The sequence below is a fragment of the Vidua chalybeata genome, chromosome 24, assembly GCF_026979565.1.
Source record: "Vidua chalybeata isolate OUT-0048 chromosome 24, bVidCha1 merged haplotype, whole genome shotgun sequence".
NCBI lineage: Eukaryota > Metazoa > Chordata > Aves > Passeriformes > Viduidae > Vidua > Vidua chalybeata.
Window position 1 is genome coordinate 602,576 of NC_071553.1, and position 20,705 is coordinate 623,280.

At 54.1% G+C, this 20,705-nt stretch overlaps 2 protein-coding genes across 2 annotated transcripts in view; one reads left to right on the forward strand and one right to left on the reverse strand.

Annotated features, from left to right (window-relative positions):
* DENND2D (DENN domain containing 2D) lies at nt 1-14,243 on the reverse strand. Its single transcript, XM_053964080.1, is given in 14 exon segments — nt 1-2,824; nt 4,129-4,368; nt 4,776-4,862; nt 5,461-5,506; nt 5,966-6,143; nt 6,276-6,424; nt 8,347-8,487; nt 8,578-8,655; nt 9,779-9,848; nt 9,969-10,081; nt 10,608-10,792; nt 13,950-14,035; nt 14,037-14,128; nt 14,130-14,243. Coding segments are annotated over 14 exon segments (1,641 nt in total). The 3' UTR covers nt 1-2,762.
* MYBPH (myosin binding protein H) overlaps nt 13,659-20,705 on the forward strand; it is a 26,254-nt gene continuing 19,207 nt past the window's right edge. Inside the window, exon 1 of the mRNA XM_053964081.1 lies at nt 13,659-13,723. The gene's annotated coding sequence lies outside the window, so the exon portion shown is untranslated. The remainder of the gene's footprint in view (nt 13,724-20,705) is intronic.

A 20,705-nucleotide genomic window follows, 5' to 3' on the forward strand; every position in this document is an offset into this window, starting at 1 on the left:
TACCTATAAAAAAAGAAGAGTGAATTTTTACACAAGGAAACAGTGGTATGACAAGGAAGGAATGGATTTAAACTAAAATAGGAGACTTTTAGATGGGATGTTAGGAAGAAACTCTTCCCTGTGAGGGTGCTGACGCCCTGGCACAGATTGCCCAGAGAAGCTGTGGCTGCCGCTGGATCCCTGGAAGTGTCCAAGGCCAGGCTGAATGGGGCTTGGAGCAACCTGGGATGGTGGAAGGTGTCCCTGCCCAGGGCAGAGGTGGGACTGGGTGATCATTAACATCTCTTCCAACTTGAACCATTCTGGGACTGGATGATTCTAAGGCAGCTCTGGCCCTTTTGAAGCTGAAGTTCACCCTAGCCTGGCAGCTGGAGCACTGGCTGCATTTGAAAATTTATATATTTTTTGATTTAAGGATGTGTTTTTGTGTGTCTGTTTTCAGCAGCTGAGGAATAACTTTCTGTCAGTTTTTTCTCCAGGAGGAATTAAGCAATCACACAGTCCAGCCCCTTGGGTGATTTTCAATTGTTTCCAAAAGAACTACTCCCAAAACGACGACCGCTTCCCAATTTCTCAATGAGATGGTGTTTGGCTTCATAACCAAAAGGTTTGGCATCTCCTCACAACATAATGAACAAGCAGGAGAAGGGTGAGGCAAGTGGCTGTTTCCAAAGAGATTGTTCGTGATATGTGCCCTTGATTTTCCACACCATTTTCTGCTGTCAGTTGAACTTTGAAAAATAAATATGATAAAAAAAAAAAAAACCAACAAAAAAAACCCCACAAACAAAAAAAAAAACCAAAAAAAAACCCCAGAAAAATACCACTAACCTTTAATTTCCTGTAGTTAACCCTGTATTCTCTCTATCAATGAAGGGGGATCTTGTGGAGCCAGAGAAGACGCCCCCAGTGCCAAAAAATCCCCTTTTTTTCCTAACAAATAATTCCCATTCTCCTTCCAAACACATGTGGAGGCTGAACAACAAATTGACTATTTTCTTCCAGCAGGGCTGGAGATTTTCACTGCTGTTTGTGCCCTATGTCCAGCCGTGTTTCTGTCACATTGGTGCCTGGGTGGGTTGTCCCACTGGACAAAGGGTTTGAAAATAAATATCCTTTATCTCTCTTGTTTGGGTGGATGTTGCCCAGCTCTGAGAATAAAAGCCAACTGGCAGCCTGGTGGATTTCAGTTCTTGTGCAAAATCCCCTACTGGGGCTTCCAGTAGCACTGCAGAAGTTGTGTTAAACTGGATTTGGAGCCAGGGGAGGAGGCAGCAAGGTGGTCAGAGGGATGAAGCAGCTCTGCTGTGAGGAGAGGCTGAGAATTGGTGTTCAGTCTGGAGAAGAGAAGCTTTGGGATGACCTAATTGTGTGCTTTCAGAACCTGAAGAAACCACAAGAAAGACAGAGAGAGACTGTGGACAAGGGCCTGGAGTGACAGGACAAGGGGGAATGGATTCCCCCTGGCAGAGGGCAGGGTTAGATGGGATACTGGGGAGAAATTGTTCCCTGTGAGGGTGGGGAGGCCCTGGCACAGCAGAGAAGCTGTGGCTGCCCCTGGATCCCTGGAAGTGTCCAAGGCCAGGTTGGACAGGGCTTGGAACAACCTGGGCTAGTGGAAGGTGTCCCTGCCCATGGCAGAGGGTGGAATTAGGTGATCATGAACATCCCTTCCATCCCAAAACAGGCTGAGATTCCATGATTCCAGGATATTTTTGATATTTTGATGCCTGGTGGGTACCAAGTGATGTGACAGCCTCGCTGTAATGTCCCAGAGAGGAGAAGAATAAAGCTCTGCCTTCATTCCCAGCCTGTGCTGGGAGAAGTACCTGGGTTGGGTTTCTGTGGATGGGACCAGTCAGATCTGCAGCCCCAGCCCAGCTTTCCTGCTGCAATATTTATGTCCTGGGTGAGTGTACTCCAAAAGGAGAACTGTCATTTAACTTTAATCTGCTGCTGGCCTCACATTTCAGAGAGGAATTGCAAGGTTTTAAGGGAAGTTGGCACCAAGACCAGACCCAAGGAGGATGGTGACACGTTTTACTCTGGGATGGAACAAATCCTTCCTCCCTCCCTGAAGCAGTTGATCAGCTGTTTCCCCTTGACACCCCACAGCCATGTGGCCCTCACAGTTTGCTCCAGCACAAATAAATAACCTGCTGGAAATGAGTATTTTTGTTTCCGTAGAAAGCCAAACTTGGCTCTATGTGGCACCAGTGATGAAGCACCTGCGAGAGAGGAAACCACTAACACCACCCCCCTGCCCCCACTCCTGCTGGTGTTCAACAATGGCTCAATAAAACAATATAAACCAGTTGTTAATAACAAAACCTCAGGAACTGTGCAATGGGACGTTCCTTATTTACAAATCCCTGGTTTGTTTTAATGAGAAGTAACGCTATTTCCTACTCATCCCTTTTTTTTCTCCCTTCTAATAATTACTCTAAAGCCCTGTTGTCCTGCAGCCAGCCCTGGCTGCCCTCCCTCTGTGTGAGGTGTTGGGGGGACAAGAACCATGCAGGGCCAAGCACTGGGAGTCACAGTCTGTCCCTGGAGCAACCATGACCGGGAAAGAAATCCCAGCCTGGCACTACTTCTGTGCAAAGAGTTTTCCAGTGCAATGATGCCCTGAGAAAGAAAGGGTGCTCAGTGCTGCCCAGGCTGCTCAGGAATCCCAGGTGGGCAGGAACAAGAGTCCAGTATGGTGCTGCTGGCAAGGATTTGTCAATCCCAGTCCTGTTCTCCTGCTCCCACGCTGGACTTCAGGAGTCCCTTCTGTGCTTCTTCTGTTCATGGTACTCTATTATCTTCTGCTGGAAATATGCTGTGGAGGAAAAGAGGTCATGGGCGAGGTGCTGGTGTTTGGAATGGGGAATACAGGGCTGCCCATCCTGAATCCTGAGAAGTGTTTGTGTCCCAAACCGTCCTGGGTTATGGACACCTGCACCCACAGAGGACACAGGGGAAATGTGGAAATGAAGTGTCCAAGGCAGTTTGGATGGGGCTTGGAACAACCTGGGATTGTGGAATGTGTCCCTGCCTATGGCAGGGGGTGGAACAAGATGCCCTTTAAAGGTCCCTCCAACCCAATTTGTTGGACTTTTAGGATTCTATAAATCTATGAAATGGGGGTGGTTGCAATGCCACCCATTCCTCTCAACCAAAATAGGCTTTATTATGCTGGGCTAGCCAGAGGTTTTAACCTGTGTGTTCACTCCTTTTCAGTTTTGTGTTTACCACCAGCAAGGAAAGGAGAAAGCAGCAGACCCAGCAAAAAGCCAGAATAGTGATAATAGACTGGGAATACAATAAGAGAAATGGGATTATGCTATCCCTCTCTTTCTCCCCAGGTTTGCCCTATAAAGTCTCAAATGAAAGGGCAGAGAAGCAACACCTGAGGCAGTGCCAGCAGGAGTCCCCCAGGCAGGGTGGCAGATCCCAGCCCAGGATGTCTCCTGCAATACAAGTTTTTGGGTGGTTCCCTCCACCCTCCACTGCCCATTTGTCCGTGTCCCAGGTTGGGAGGAGGCTCAGCTCTGCCCTGTGCCCTGTAAATCCCTGGGAAGGGGGAAAGACCAGCCCTGCTGCCACAGAGTTAGGGGCTGAGCAAGTCAGGCTCTTGGCAGTTGCTGCTGTGCCCAAGCCAAATGTTTGTGCTGCTGTTGCTTGTTTGCCTCAACACAGAGCTCCCAGTGAGCTGGGCCCAGCTCCAGGTGAGTGACAAGATCTAAAATGAATCATTAGAGTCCAGAATTCCACACTGCTTTGAGTTGGAAGGGACCTTAAAGCCCATCCAGTTCCAAACTCTGCCCTGGGCAGGGACACCTTCCACTAGACCAGTTTGCTCCAAGCCTCCAAGCCCCATCCAAAGTGGCCTTAGACACTTCCAGGGATGGGGAGTCACAAATGAGGATTTTTTTTTTTTTTTTTTTTGCTTGACAGGTATGGAGAGATGAGGCCACTGAGAGCAAACAGCATAACAGCATCTGCTCAGTGCCCTGAGCACCCTCAGCTTGGGCTGCATCTCATCCCTCACCAGGCATGAGGCATCTCTGCCCCTAAACCAACCAGCCCAGGGTTCCACAGAGCTCACCCACCAGGGGAAGGGACGAGAAATGGGACCATTACCTTCCTGTGGGATCCTGCTCTTCTCCGCTTCCTCAATAAATAGGGAAAACATGTTCGTCTTCACAAACTTTTTCAGGAATCTGCGGCAGCTCTTGGAGGCGATGGCCTTGCAGAAGGCTCGCTCCTGGAAGCTGCCGGAGCCGCTCCTGCCCCACTTGATGTGGGAGCCGTAGTGCCCGACCAGCCGCACAAAGAAGTGCACGAAGGCTTCCGACACCAGGGCATTCAGCTGCTCTGAGGCTAAAAGGGACACGGAGCACGAGAGGTGGGGATGAGACCTCTGAACACAGACAGGATGGGCTTATTTTAACCTAGTCTGTGTTTGCATCCCAAGGAATTGCTTAGAGCCTTCCTCTGCCACTAAGGATCAGACTAATTTTGCTGAGGGAACCCTGGTTTTCCAGGGTGTTGCTTTCCAGGGTGGCAGCATCTTAATGTTCTAATTATTAGCAAAAATCCATTTTTCCAGCAGAATTAAATGTTCCTGCTCTCGTGTTTCAAAGGACAGAGGAAACCCCAAGGGATTACCCCTGAAAAAAGGGGGAGAAGCACCTCAGACCAGGTGACTTTAGGAAAATCCCTTGGCTGAAGTTTCTAGCCATGGAGAGGGCAGATCAGGGCTCTTTTACCATCACAGACATCCTTACTGTGCTCGTTGTTGTTGTTGTTGTGCCTGTTCAGAGATAGCAGCATCTCGTTCTGCAGCTTTCCAGGCAGGATCTCCTCCTCATCCCCTACCTGGAAGGCAATGGGGCTGTGAAGCACTGGAGGGAATCCAGCTGAGGGGGGCTTTCAAAGCTCGTTAATTAATCACCATCACAATGTCCTGCAAAGATGTGGGTGTGGGATATCCAGTGCATGGACCCTGCTATTCTGGCTCAAAAGCCAGGAGCAGTGGCTGTAGACATCCCCACATGGGATGTTCCCCCTGGGAGGGTGCCACTCAAGATGGCTCTGCCCCCAAAATCACTGAACCATGAAATCCCAGATGGGTTTGGGCTAGAAGGGACCTTAAAGCTCATCCCATTCCACCCCCTGCCATGGGCAGGGACATTTTCCATGAGACTACATTGCTCCAAGCTCTTTCCAGCTTAGCCTTGGGCACTTACAGGGATCCAGGAGCAGCCACAGCTTCTGTGGGTAATCTGGGCCAGGGCTTCACCACCTTCACAGGGAACAATTCCTTCCCAAAATCCCATCTAACCCTGCCCTCTGACAGTTTGAAGCCGTTTAAAAACGTGGAAGTTGCCAGGTAGTTGACACCAAAGGAGAAAAGGGGTTATCCAGGGGTTATCCAGGCCACCCCCAGCCCCACAGCCACACAGGGAGGACCTACCGCCCGGATGATCTTCCCTTCACAGAGATCAACTATCAGAGCCTGAAAGAGAGCAGGGAGTGAGCAGGTTTAGCCCTGCCAAGGCACCTGGGCTTCCTCCCACCCATTTTGGGATGCGACTGGTGTGTCACTAGTCCATGAGGGTGGCAGGAGAGGGATCAGCCCCTGTCTGCAGGAGGGACCTCGGCAGGGGGACCAGGGCATTTCCCACAAGGACAATTTTTGCTGCAGGTTTGGTGGCTTGTCCCCACACAGCTTTCCTCTGCTTCAAGACTGGGATGACCCCAACAGCAGCTCCTGGAGCCGCAGGAAATCCTAGGGGAATGTGGAGGTATCGCTCCAGGTGCCAACAGGAGGGGACATGGAGGACACCCTAATTTCCAGCCTCCCTGGATAGGAAAAGGGCACAATCAGAGCCTCTGGCCCCAGGGCCAAGCCAAACCTGGGGACACGGATTAACTGATGGCTCCATCCAGCTGCCCTCCCCTCCAGATGAAATACCTCCTCCATTGGCTGCTCCAGGACCCGCTCCAGGTGCCGCATCTGGATGCCAACCATGAAGGGTGTGGGGCAGCACACAGTGTCCAGCAGGCACTCAGGGACCACGGGGATGTAGGTGTGAGCCCAGGTGAAGGGGTACAGGAGAGCAGCCACGGCGTGGATACACTGAGACAGGACACTGTGGAACAGGCAGCCAGAAGTGATATCACGGCAGGAGGGAGGGAACATCCCACCTCGAGCTCTGCTGTGTCCTGTGCCACTTTAAGAGCATTTTTATGGGCATTTTTATAATAAAGAGATCAGGACTCACCTCAGTTCCTCAGCCAGGAAAATGAGCCGTCGCTCCAACATGGCGGAGGCGAAGATGTGCAGGATGAGGTGAGGGCTGAGTCGCTGGAGCAGAGGCTGGAACTCCACGTGCTCCAGGTGGGCATCCACAGGCCGTGTGAGCTCAATGAGCTGCCAAGGAAGAGCCACAGAACCCCAGCTTAGGAGGGGCAACACTCCCCCCGTCCTGCCCTGGCTTCCTGAGAAGGTGATTTGGGAGCAATTAATGACCCAGCGTTTGCAGCATCTGCACTGTGTCCATGTACAAGGGCAAACCCCATTTCATCCTGCCAGGAGATTCAGCCTGTGCAGCACTGAGAGCTCAGGGAAGCCATCAGAAATGTGCACTGTGGGGCTCTTTATATAGGCACTGGGTTTTAACCCAAATGCCTTTTTTCTCCAGTGCTCCCAAGTCCCTGGCAGGGAGTGGCAGGGACATGTCCCATCTCAGTGTCTGAGAGGTCATCTGTGAGCTGCCAGGAAAGGGAGGAGCGGGGAGGGCACGATTCCTACAACTGCCACAAAACCTCCCTCTAAAGTGTCTCTGGCAGGGTCAGCCTGGCAATTCCTGGCTAAGATGCCCCAAAAGTGAGGGATCTAATAGATATTTGCAAGGAAGGCTGGCTACTCAGCTGCATTTGCCCACAAGTCTCCCAATTCCATCAATCCCCATGGCAGCCAGACACGGTGAGTACTGAAAGGTTAACAGGACTGTGCAGCTCATGACCTTGGCCCTTCTCCCCATCCTTCAGGAAGAAAATCCCCTTCTCCACATGTTTTTCCACCAAAGCAGCATCTTCCCAGCCAGCAGCATCAGGCTTGGCTGGGCTCCACAGCCAAGTCCAAGTTCCAGCATAAGTCCTGCCCCATCCCCACCTCAGCCCATGCAGTACCCAGGATTTATTTCCCCTCCTCTCCTGGTCTCAGTGATCTCCTTGCTCCAGACCCTGCCCAGAGCCCCAGAGTGCTCTTTTGAAGAACATCCTCATTCCTCCTCCCTCTGGCAGCCCAGGCTGTGCTTCCAACCATGGCCCTGGGACAGAGCATTGAGCAACCTGCAATGTCTTACACAAGCTCCCTGGATTAAGAAATCGCTTAGATCACCAGCTGCTAAATTGCTCTAGAGAGCAGGGATTCTGCTTTCAGGCCCTCCCTGGCACATCCATGGGATGGATGCTCAGCACTGAGGATATTTTGCCCAGTGCCAGAGTGGATCCTACCTATTTTTCCAGCTTGGCTTTGCCACAAGAGAAAGAAAAAGCAAATTAAAAAGCTATGCCTGTGCGAGTCTGGACTGTGTGTGGGTACAATGAGATCATCTCATCCATGCCTGGATCAGATATTTTCTCTACAGGAAAAGACTGGGCTTGTCATACACCTGCACTTGCCTGAGGGGCTAAACCAGGCAGGAATCAAGACTGGGAGTTGAGTACAGTGGTGTGGAGAAGAGTATAATCATGCAATCATGGAATCATCAGGGCTGGAAAAGCCCTCTAAGATCATGAACTCCATGTTCACCACTAACCCCCATCCCCAAGTGCGACATTCACGTGTTTTTTTAACACTTCTAAGGATGGTGATTCCAGCACTGTGCTGGACAGGCGGTGCTAGTGCCTGACCACCTCTTTTGGGAAAAAATTTGCAGCCCATGACAGCCCTTACACCACTGTGCTCCCCAGCCTTCCGGAGGAGCTGACGCTGGCTCAGGAGCAGGAGCAGCTCCCAGCCCCTGGCACAACATCCTGCTCTGGCATCAGGGCGAGGCAAGTCCCAACACAGCGTATGGAGAGCTTTTTGTGCAGCAGTTCCAGCTTCAGGCTGGGGGAGCTGCAGAGGTTGCAAAGATGGAGCAGCATCCCCAAGGGATGGGCTCCATCCTCATCCTCACTGCTCTCCTCCTGGATCAGGAGAGAGGTAACACCCATATTCCCAAGCAATGAGGCCCCTGGCAGTCTGACCCACCCTGCTCTGCTACGGTCAGCACCCCTGGGTGCTGCAGGGGTGGAGGATGCTCCCAGATGTAGAACAGGAGGTGCCCCGGGTCCCCCACCAACCTCTGTGCCCGACTCGGGGATGAAGCTTTTGATGGTGACAGTTTTCCCTGGAGATGGGAAGGGCGATTCCCGAAGGCCCTGCATGAAGGGGTAGATCACTGCCATGGAGATCTGGCGCCTCTTCTCCACCTCGTCCAGGATCTGGGTGAGAAAGATGTGAGCTGGGAATCCCCAGCAGATAAAGGAGCAGTCACCAGGGCCACCACTGGGCCAGAGCCACCATGTCCCTACCTTGGAGAAGAGCCCAAAGCAGCCCAGGCAGCTGATGATGCAGAAAACCTCAGGGAGTCGGACACCACGCCCAGATGGCTGGAAGAATGTGGGAAAAGGATATGAGCATCTCCCACCCCCCTGCACCAGCTCCACACTCTCCAAAGGGATCCTCACTTGCTCCCCTCAAATTCCCAGTCACTCACTGGGAGATTTTCAAAGCTAGGACCAAGGCCAATGATGCAGCTGATGTTGGAAAAGCAGAGGGTGCCCAGAGAAGGTGATTTGTGTGCCTAAGTTGTTAATTGTTTTGGTGCAAAGTCCTTTGGCATATTTGCAAACTCTCCTCCCACCCAGGCACACATTCTCCAAGACATCCTGCCCCACCAACCTTGGGGTTAATCCTGTCTCCTGCTACAACAGGGGCCATCAGGATGAGTTCTTTGGCTTTTTTTTCCCCCTTTCCAACTGAACTATCCTGGGTCTGTTTGCTCTCTGCACTTTCAGCCCTCCAAGACATCCAGTTCCAACAGCCCGAGCTCATCCCTGGATGCCGAAATGGGAAGGTTCACCAGGATGAAGGGGTGGTGGATCCAGCTGTTGCCCAGGCTATGGCACAGGGATGTCCTCCTGGATTTATGTCCCTGTTTAAAGCAGCAGCCAGGGAAGACCATTGCATCTCAGAGCCCCTGAGCTGGTCAAACCCATGAGTTGAGAAAGAGCCACTGCAGTTTTTGGGGATGGGGCTGAGGGCTCCTAGCTCCATGGTACCTGGATGGCTGCATTGACATTCACATCCTGATCCCAAGTGGGATTTGCAGCCATCCTGACCACTGCAGACATGGGAAAGGCGCCAGGGAAGCTGTGGAAGCCAGTGAGGAATCACAGAACCGTTAAGTTTGGAAAAGCCCTCCAAGATCTCCAAGTCCAAAAGTAGCCCAGCACCACCACATTCACCCCTAAACTGTATCCCCAAGCACCACATCCACAGGCTTTGTGAACACTCATTGTTTCTCCATCCAACGTCTGAGTTATGCCTCAGCAGAGAGCTTTAAAAACCCCCTTTGGGTACCCTCTTGCTGCTCATCATCACTGTGGTCAAGGCCGGTGGCTTTCTGAGGCACGTCCCCAAGAGCTGAACTCTGGGCCTGGCAGGAGGTGACGTGTCCCAGTGTGGGGAGGGGGTGACAGCTCCGATGAGTGTGGGGTGGGGAGGGCTCACCAGCAGCCGCCTGCAGTAGCCGATCTTCCTGCTGCCATCCACGTTTGTCAGGACAAAAGAAAAGGTTTCGCTGCAAGGAGAGAAAACGTGGGGCTGGGATGAGCTGGAATGGGCTGGGCTGGTCCTTCCAGCCCTCAAGAGTCCAACAGGGGTGGGGACCCCAGCCCAGAGCCTGCAGTGGGGCAGGTACCTGGTGAACTCGGTGATAGGTGCCCAGTTGTTGCCGTCAGGGAAGCAGAAGAGGGGGATGGCTTGGAGGAGACGTTCCTCCTCCTCCTTCTGGCCCTTCAGCAAGTTCTCACGCTGGATGGAAGCGATGTCAAGAGTAAGGGAGATGAAGGGTCCCCATCGTCACCAGGAACGGGGTGGGATTCAGTAGAATGAGGTCTGTCCTTAAGCGACCCCCGGCTCTGAATGATGCAGAAGGGGCCTGCACATGTCTGGACAAGCACCTCCCAAAAATCCAAATTTTGACTTTCACCCCATGGATAGTGAGGCAAAGCAGAGGGACCCTCTGCAAACTGTGATCTCTTCCTGTGCCACCTCCCTGAGATGTGATTTCCCCACTGTAGTTTCCCTTTTTGGGACAGGAGGCCAGGGACAGCCCCTGGAGCGTCCTCCTGGGGTTTGTGGCCCTGGGATCATGGGGAGGGACAGATGGTCCCAGTAACCCCAACCCAGGGCACGCAAAGCCCTGGGGTCTGGGACTGGGACTCAAGAACATGGTGCACCTTTCTCCTTCCACAGCTTTAATGATGGGGAAGGCACAACACCCCTTTCTCCTCTAAATGTGGAAAATAAATCTTATCAGAAACACAGGACTAAATACCTTGGGGAACTGGTAGGTTATTTTGGGTTCATAATGTCCATCTGGCATCTTCTTCAGTGACACCACCACCAGGTACTCAAAGAAGAACTGTCCAGCAGAGTAGAAGACCGAGCTCCGCTCCCCCTGCTTCCCCTGTGGTACCCGTGGGGGGGTGTTTTCTGCAGCAGAGGCCCCATTTTTTCCTTCTGAAGCCAAAAAGATCGCAAAAAAAAAAAAAAATCCAATCAGAGTGCAATGAAAGGTGAGGTGTCCTGAGAGCAAGGGAGGACTTGCAGAGTTACACGTGAACTGGCTGAAGGGAACCAGGTCCTGGTGCCCAGGACTTTTGGTCCCCAAAAATGAACAGCTGGGGACATGGAAAGGAAAGAGAAATGGCTTTTATGAGTCTTCTAGGGAAAATCCTAAGACACTCCCAGCCTTCCTTTGCCCCAGCCCAGTGAGGGCAGAAGGATGCTCAGAGCAAAGTGGGCACATGGAATGAGGGAGAGCAGATGGGCTCTGCATTAAACATCTGCAGGGAGGTGTGGGAATGTGTTTATAGCAGTTAATTTTATTCTCTTAGGGGAAGTAAACAGCAAAAAAACAGCCCAGATCTTGTTCGAGCACCTCCTAAAGCTCAATCAGATGAATCCCAACCTCTCCCTGTCAGGTGTCCTGGGAACTGCTGATTGCAAATGAGCTTCTTGAGGGTTTTCCCTAAACCAAAGCAAAGCAGTTCCTGGAGATTACACCCCAGTTCTTGTTGGGCTGGTTGGGGAGGGCAGCTGGGAAGCATCAGCTGTCACACCCTAAAAAACCAGGAACAGGAGTGGAAAGAGCCCCATCCAGCATCTCCAAGGGCTCTGGGATGACCACAGTGGGACAGTGACAGCCCTCCAAGGGCTGGAAAGGAGATGGGTTAAATGCTGGACAGAGACTGCAGCCAGGCCATGCCACAGCTCTTCCCTCTCCCAGAGGCCACTTGTGCCTCCCTTTATTCCTTGTTCTTGACACAGAAACTGTCCCATATCTGATTATGGTAGGGAACTGGAGCAGAAAAGTTGAGCTGCTCTTTTAGGAATAGCAAGGAAAATAAATATGTGGCTGGATGAGATCATTGGCTCTTGCAGTTTGTCCTCAGATCCCAGAGTTTGTCCCTGGGCTCTTCTAGTTGTGCCACAGATGGTTAGGGCAAGGCATGGCTGTGATCAGCTATTCCCATTATCCTTCTCCATGTATGGCATCCTCCTCCAAAAGCAGTGCTGGGGGACACCCTGCCCACATGTCCCTCCAGCTCCAGAGCTATCTCCTTTAGTTTGGAAACACCTCTCGAGCCTTTGTTCCAGGTCACTGGGAGCTGATGGGAGCAGAAGACTCATAGGAGGAGGTGGCACTCATGGTCCCATCACAGGATGTTCCTTCCCAGGGACTGGAAATTCCTTTCCCAGCTCGGGGTGGGGGGATGCTCAAAGCCACCCCTTCATGCACCCTGGGGCTGCCCCACCTCCACGTACAAAGTCCTTCCTCTTTGGCAAGGCGAAATTCATCCCGAAGAGGACGCTTTGTGGCAGTGAAGGATGAGACCTGGCTGAGGATACCTCTGGTTTATCCTCACTGGGGATCATCCTGGACCTGCCCAATGAGGTGCTCCAGGCCAGGGAAAAGTTGACAAGATGTGCATTGCTTCTCCTGCTCTTCCTTGGGATGCTCCAGCAATGGTTTTGGTCTGCTCCTACCTCTGACCCAGGCAAGGGGCTGTTGTTGAGGGGACCCCAGGGAAGAAGGCTGTGTCATGGGAGGGCTGCTGATGTCTCCCATCCATGCTGGACACTGGCATTGGCTGTTTTCCCATCACCAGGGCAAGATGAAAGTGCAGTTAAATCCTGCCTATCCAGTCCAATTCTGCATTTCAGAGAACAACAGATCTGCTTTCCAGCACGGACTGCATTTGCATTTTGTCCATGGGGTTTACAAGCAAACAAGCCAAACCTGCTGCTCTGGAGAGCCTGGCCTTGCTAGGCTACAGATCTGCCTCTTACGTGGAAGTGTGGATCCCCTGGCAGTGCCAGGTCTGGCTGCAAATCCCTCACTGGCAGAGCCGAAATCCCTCCAAGACCACAACTCCCCATTCCTGGGCTGGACTATGAGCTCCAGAGAGGTGTGGAGTGAACTGTCAGGCAGGCCGAGTGTGGCATCAGAGATCCCAGCGCTGCCCCAAACCGGCAGGGGTCACAGCACCTCCTCTCCCGGGAACATAAGTCAGGGTCACAGGAGCCAATGACTCTCCCATAGCCCGTGTCAGGAAGATTCGGGGAGCACCCCCAGCACCCCCAGCCCCCCAGCAGTGAGAGCACCCCCTGCGAGGAAGGGAAGGAGATGGGTGGCCAGGGGTGCTCTCGCAACTCCCGGATGGAAAGTGGCTGCCGGTGACGTGGATCTTCACCCTTCCATCCACCGGGCACGGAGAGGGCAAAGGCTGCCGCGGGCTTTTCTTATCGCTCAGCCCCACTCTGCCTGTGGCACAACCGGTTTCTTTCCTCCTGGAAAACTCCCGACCTCTGGTGTGCCAAGGTTTCCCGACCTGGTTTGCGGGGGAGCTCAGCTTCCCGTGCCGCCCAGCTGCCCACCTGCCCCAGCGGAGAGGAAATGGCTTTGGCTTTATGAAACCTCGGGCAACATCGAGCTCATGCGGAGCCAGCACAAAACAGACGGGGAGGGGAGCGCAGTAAGCCCCCCCAGTCCACAGACTGCTCCAACCTGCTTTGTTCTGCCTGGAGATACGGCAGCCAGAAAACTCTGGTGATCCTTTCGGTATCTCGGAAAAGATCACAAATCCCAAAGAACCAATTTCTGCATCGCCTTCTGAAGGCTCTGCAACACCCAACTGTCCTGAGGGGCACCGTCTCTTCGTGGGTCCCCCCATGGATACCCTCTGGGGTGTCCCAGATGCCACGCGCCCGCATGCCCTACGATGCCTTAGTGGGGATGTGGGGAGATAGGGGATCTGTGGGACCGCCCCTGGGGCTGGGGCTGGCTCAGTTGGGAAGGGGTGGGCTCCCGGGAGATGGGGTGCAGCTCTCGGGATGGGCTGAACCGCCGGGATGGGCTGAACCCCCGAGAACGGAGCAAGAGATGCGGTGAGTCCGGGGCAGCCGGCCCGAGCTGGGCTCCGTGGGGCGGGGTGAGAACGGGCAGGGCTGGAGGGACCGAGCCGCTGCCGCCGGTTGCGCCCGGCGCAGTCGCGCTGCCCTGCCCGGGAACGTTCCCGCTCCACCGGCAGCCGTCGGCACCGGGGATGGACCTGTCCAAACACCGAAACTGACACCGACACCGGCACCTCCCGGAGCCCCTCCCGCCCCTCACCTCTGCGGCCGGCGCGCCGCAGGCTCCGTCGCAAGAAGCTGCCGAGGGAAGCCATGGTGGTCCCGGTGCGGCCCCGGCCCGGCCCGGCCCGGCGAGGAGGGCTCGGCTTCCGCCCGCCGCGCTTTCGCTTTCCCGGGGGAGGAGGGACGGCACGGGGCGGAGAGGAGGAGGAGCGGGGAACCGGGCAACACCTGGCACCGCCGGGCACGGAGGACTCGTCCGGGGAGAGGGCGCACTGGGGTACGGGGTAGCCCGGGAAACCGGGAGAAACGGGCATGGGGGCCCCGGGAGCATCGGGAATGAGGGGAGCAGGGAGCCGAGGATGCCAGGAGGAACTGGGGATGGGGGATCCGGGAGTACAGGACATAGGGGTAAGGGAAGAACCGGGAATTGGAGTCCTTGGGAGCACTGGGGAGGAGGAGTCGGGAGACCAGGCACGGAGGAGCTGGGAAGAACCTGGATGCGGGGGTCCTGGGAGCATCGGGAATGGGGGAGGCAGGAAGACCTGGTTGCAGAAGAGCAGGAGCACCGGAACGGGGGTACAGGGGGCACTGGGATCTGAGACTGAGCGGGCACGACGGTCGTGGAGGCAGCGGGAATGGGGGAGGTGGGAACACCCCGAGTTACAAGGATGCCAGGAGGAACCAGACTTGGGACATCCAGGAGAATTGGGCATGAGGACACCCGGAGCACCGGACACAGAGGGAGCTGAGCATCCCCTCAGACGGGTCTGGGCATCTTAGTGGGGAGACGGCCTAGGCTTGGACACAGGGTGCGACTGGGCACAGGGTGGGAATCAGGGTGTGGACACTTGGGACAAGGTTTGCCCTACATCACAGGGGACAGAACACTCATTCCCCAGTGCTACAGCATTGCCCAAACGCTGCTCCAGCCTTCCGGCCTCCTCCAAGCCCTTTTCTCCCCGGGACCCCACCAGTGCCGGGACCGGTGCCCAGCACAGCCTCTGTGGGGTGGGATGGCACTGACCCATCCCCTCCAGGGTAGAGATGTTTTGGTGTCTCTTGCTTTGCAGTGTGGTGCGGAGTCAGCCCATCACCTGCTCTGGTGACTCCACTGTGCTTTATTCCCATGCCGTGGGCTGCGAGCTTGTCCTGACCGCTCAGGCACACCGGCTGAGGTGTGCTTTACCTCGGGCTGGTGTTTCTTCACCCGTCAGAGGTTTATACTCCGTCCCAGAGATACTGAGAGGTCCTTCGTCCAGGTCTGGGGCTGGAGGCCAGTTGCCATTCGCCTTTGTTGCAGGAAGGAAGAGCAGTGTCCTGGTGCTTCTATCCAGGGGTTTCCCTGTCTCAGGCATGCCGGGACACTGCAGAGCTGCTCGGCTTTGCTGGGTGGTTTCACTGCTCTGCACACACCAGCAGGGAAAGTCCCTTAAAAACAAATGATATCTTTAAAAGAAAAATCCCCCTTTCCCATTCTCAGCCTGTTCACCAGTATTTCCTCTGCTGTTTTTGGGTAATGCTTAACTAAGTTGCCGTTACTAAGTTGCAGTAACTAAGATCCATTCCAAACCAAACAAATCTCTGATCCGAAAACTGAAGTAATGGATATCTTCTATGATCCTAATTAAACCTACAGAGGGACCTTGGGCACAGCTACAGGTTATCAGACTCCAGGTGTGATGAGCTGTGCACAGTTCTCAGCCCCAGTGCCAGCGTGACACTGTTTGCAGCTGCAGAGCAGATTCCCTGCACCAAATGTCCTCATCTCTTTTATTTTCCAACTTGTCCCATTCCTCTCCCTTTCCCAAGTGTGGGCTGGAACTCGAGGATGGGTTTGCAGCCGCCAGGAATGGCCTTTGCCAGCTTGCAGAGGTGGTGGATGCTTCCAAAATTCATCTGCATCGGGACACGTGCCTCTGATTCAACCAGGATGCTGCCTCCTCCTTGGGCTTATCAGGGAATTGCTGGTCCAGGAGTCATTTTTCTGTGTAATTTTGAGTGGGTAGGAAAGCATTTGTGCTTCTCGAAGGAGAGGACAGTGTGTTTGTTTGTGCACAGGGCTTGTTCCCAGTACAAATTTCCTCTTGGCACAAAGGGAAAAGAAAAAGTAAGGGGTTTTCCCCTCGATTTCGGAGGAATACGCCTGCTTCCTGGAAACTGGCGCCACCTCAGGAAAACAGCTGCTACTTTCAGACAGAAGAAAACCCCCGAAATTCTTTGATTTTATACCCATAAGCAGAATTTTTTTTTCCTGCTTTCTCTCTTTAAGGCAAGTCTCTGACTGCGATCCCGCCTCGATAACGCCGTAATTCTGCTCAGGCGGCTTCTGTGCGGGAGTAAAAGCGCCGTGTTCCAGCCACAGAACCTCCCGCTCCTGAGGAAACACTGTCCCTTTGTGCCATTGCACAATCCAGCAAACCTTGCGTTGCTGAGAGAGGTTGAACTTTTGAATATTTCCACTGAAAGCTCCTTTCTGCGGGAATCCGGCCGCCCATGGGGACAACAAACGGGCGCATTGTGGGATCCTGGGGGCCGCTGGCCACCGCGCTTCCCCCGCTCGCCGTCGCGCTGCTCTGTCGCCGCTGCCAAAGTAATTTCGCTTCCCTGAGCAACCCCAGGGAGTTTTGTGTTTGGCTGCTTTTCCCTCCTTCAAGTCCCGATGCTGCTGAATACGCGCTGAAATTCGGCTTTCTGCAGGCACGGTGTGCTCAGACTGCAAATATCCCGCGGGAGCGGGAGGGGAGCGTTGGGAGCGTGCCCCGCATCGCCCTGGGAACGGGGTGGCCTCATCGCTGGGACCTTGCTTGCACCTCAGCTTCCTCCTCCTCCTCTGGGCTTGCAGCCCTCGCCTGACCCCGGTGCATCTTCCCTCCTTCCCCGTCCCCTCTCTGGGCGCCGGAGGAGCTCAGGTGCCGCGTGAGCTGTTTCCATTTTGCACCCAGGCTGGGATCGGGGCTTAGGAACGGAGGATGGAGTGAAGTCACAGCATCCCTGGCCGGGAGGCCACCGAGGGCAGCCCGAGGATGGCGGGGAACCCAATGCCCTCTTTTCCAGCCTTTCCCGTGTCAGGGAGTTTCTCCCACTGGATGGCGGCATTAGAGCAAAGAAATCTCTCTGCGAGAGGGGACCTTTCCCCCCGGTTTTCTGGCTCCCGGGACGTTTGTGCTCGGGCTGAGGATGTGTGGGCTCAGCACACTCATTTGCACTGTTCCTGCCACAGATGCTTAGCTCTCTGCCCTATTCCGTGCTCCATGGTCCCTTCCAGCACCCCAAAATGGGGTGCCATGGAACATCCTCTGCCAGCTCTTCTTCCCTGTGGGTGCAGAGGGACCTGCTGGGGCCTCAGCTGGGACACTTCAAGCCACGACCAGGAACAAAGACTGGGCAAGGAAAAGGGATGTCAGCCCTCACAGTACACCAAAATCACAATTTCTTAGTAAGGCACTTCCCTTATCTGCCCAAAGCCCTCCATGTTACAATTGTGGGGGTGCAGAGACCCCCATGTCAAAGTCACACACCCAAAAATGGCCCATTTTTGCATGGAAAAAGATTTGGGCCCAATTTTTCCATGGTAATTGCAGTGGAGGCTCCAAAGCTCCCAGGCACTGGAAAACAAGGACAATCTGGCCACTTTGCCTTGCACCTCATGGTTTTAACCCCAAATATTTCAATCCACCTTTGGAATTTCATGGGTGTGGTGTTGGGCAGAGGGGCTTGCACAGTGCTGGGTGGGCAGGGAAGGCTCATGCTGGGCTGCAGCCCCTCTGCAAATACAGTGCAGGGCAAGTGCTCCGAGGCTGTTTTCTGGCCAGTGGACATCTCAGCTTACAGGCTTCCAGCTGGGCTGGCATTGCTGTTGGCACATGGGCAACCACAGATCACAGAATCACAGGAACCCCTGAGTTGGGAGGCACTCTCAGGGACCATCCACTCCAACCCCAGCCCTGCACAGACACCCCAACAATCCCACCCTCGGCACCCCTGGCAGCGCTGTCCAAACACTCCTGGAGCTCTGACAGCCTCCGGGCCGTGCCCATTCCCTGGGGAGCCTGGGCACCCTCTGGGGGAAGAACCTTTCCTGATATCCAGCCTGGCCCTTCCTTAACACAGCTCTGTGCTGCTTTTGCTGAATTATTTTCCCTGCACTCTGGGGACAATTCCATACAGCATCACAGGTGGGAGCTGTCCCACAATGCCAATAAGCAGGAACATTATTTTTAATATAATCCTGTGTTGCTGTTGCACTTGACCTTGGCAGCTTTTTATTCTGTAATATTTCCACAAGGAACAGAAGCTCAGCTACACTGGCAAGGTCCTTCTGACAAGCAACTTTTTCTGCTCTCTCTGATACAAACAGGAATGACCTGTGGCCAACACAAATCTTTTTGAGAACTCAGTGACAGGAGCTCTAAGCCTGAAATAAATCAGGGTGTTCACTCAAACAGCATGGATGGAAGAACAGCAGCAATCGGGATTTCAGTCCCACATTCCTCCAGAACTTTGATGGAATACTGCTCTGGGTTGAAGTGGTTTCCTCCATGGCATTCTCAACACATACAGCTGCATCCAAATTACAAAATGGCCTGGAAAGGGTCAAGCCACAGAACTCTCAGGGATAGCCTGGGATTTCCCTAGGACCTCCAGTGATGACCCAGTGATTTATCCTGGGTTAAAATGCCATCTCCAGAATATTTTTTTCATTGGGAAGGTGTTTCAGGGGTCAATTTCCTGCAGGATGCAGAGCCTGTGGTGATTTTCCATTGGAATGCACTTCGTTGGGGCTCCCAAGTACTTGATGCCCCTTTTCCTGCTCAGTTCCAAGGGCTTCTCCCTTCTTTTTGTCTCACAGGCAGAATGAGCCCTCAGCTGAGCTTGGACAATTTGTGGTATGTCTGGAAGCACCAGGGTCCCACCTCCTATGTGGCTTTTAAATCCTGGGCACTTCTTACCCTGAAGCAGTGCTGGGGTGCTGGGGGCCCTGGGGACACTGGGGAGGGAGGAGTAGGGCGATGGTGCTGGAGATCACGGTGACTTGTCCCAGGGAACACAGGATGATGCTGGAAAGGGTCGGGGCAGCTAATGGGAGCTGGGTTTGACAAAATAAGGGAGGAAATTTGGGATTTTCCAAGGTAGTCTGAAAAGGAAAAGGCAAAGGGTGAGAATCCACAGGAGTGGGTTGTAGGACCCCACATCCACTGCTGACCCTGGACTTTATCCCATCTTCTTCAAAAAGCAAGGATTTGCAGCTTGGTGCAATCCCTGGGAGCTGGAGGGTGTGAGGTGAGGAAGACCCCCCCCGGTTACACTGGCAGGGCTCCAACCCACGACCCTAAAGTGAGCTTTAAGATTTGCTAATCTCAAAATATTGTTGGCATTCAGAGCAGTGATTTACTGCGTGTTTTGCCACAGCAAGTACTTTCCTAAAGGCCATGCTAAGTTTACACTGGAGCTGCTGGGATCAGATAACTGGTCCTGGCAGCTCCCTCCTTGTCCCCCCCCCATCCCTCCTGGTTGCTGTGCTGGGGTGCAAAAGGACAGCACAGCTTCTCCTGCACCCCATGAGAAGAGCTGACCACGGCCACAAGCAGCATTAAAAAAGGGACCAGCAAAGGTGTTTTTCCTTGTGCAGGTGGTGGGATGGGACTGGGTCATGGCCTGACTTGCAGGAAGATGTGAACTTTTGGAGAGTCCCAATGCTTTACTTTGAAGTCACAGTTCCAGGGACAGAAACGAGCCATCTCTGGTGCCGAGCCTGGCCATGTCCACCTCCCCAGGGCTTTGCAGGTTGTGAAAATAAATCAGCTTCTTACCTTCAGTGCCAGCCGGGGCGGGTGACAGCCCTGCACATCGTTTGGCATTCTTGCAATGTTAGAGCACCCCAAGAGATCCCGAGGGCTTTACAGGTACTGGGCAGGAATGACACCTCCAGCCACCACTGCCCAGTGGGATCCCGGGGCATTTCCAGCCTGCAAAAAGGATGGGCTCCCTCGGCATGTCAGCTGTGTCACAGAGCAAGGGGTGGGTCCCTGCACCTCGCTTACTGTGCTGTGGAATCCCAGACTAGTTTGAGTGGGAAGGGACCTCAAAGCTCATCCCATTCCCACCCCCTGCCATAGGCAGTGATACCTTCCACTATCCCAGGCTGCTCCAAGCCATGTCCAAACTGGCCTTGGACACTTCCAGGGATGGAGCAGCAACAGGTTCTCTGGGTAACATGGGCCAGGGCCTCACCACCCTCACAGGTGGAATCCCTATTCTTTCTCAATATCCCACCTATCCCTGCCCTCTGGCAGTGGGAAGCCATTCCCCTTGTCCTGTCCCTCCAGATCCTTGTCCCAAGTCCCTCTACAGCTCTCCTGGAGCCCCTTTTAGGCACTGGAAGGGGCTCTAGGGTTCTTTCCAGAGTCCCCTCTTCTCCAGGTGAACACCCCCAGCTCTCACAACCTGGCTCCAGAGCAGAGGGGCTCTAGACCTTGGAGCAGCTCCATGGCCTTCCTTGGAATTGCTCCAGCAGCTCCAGCTCCTTGCTGTGCTGGAACTCCGGGGCTGGAGGCAGCTCTGCAAGTGGGGTCTCACCTGAGCACAGGGGCAGAATCCCCCCTGCCCTGCTGCCCACACTGGAGTATCAGCCCAGTTGGCTTGGGAGGTTTCTGAGACCCAGCACACACAGCTGGGGCACATTGAGCACCAAGACCCCAAGCCCTCCTCCCAGGGCTGCTCTCAGATTTTGTGTGACTGAGAATTTCTCCTCCTTCTTAAGAATCTGCACTTGGGAGGTAGAAGACCCCCCCAT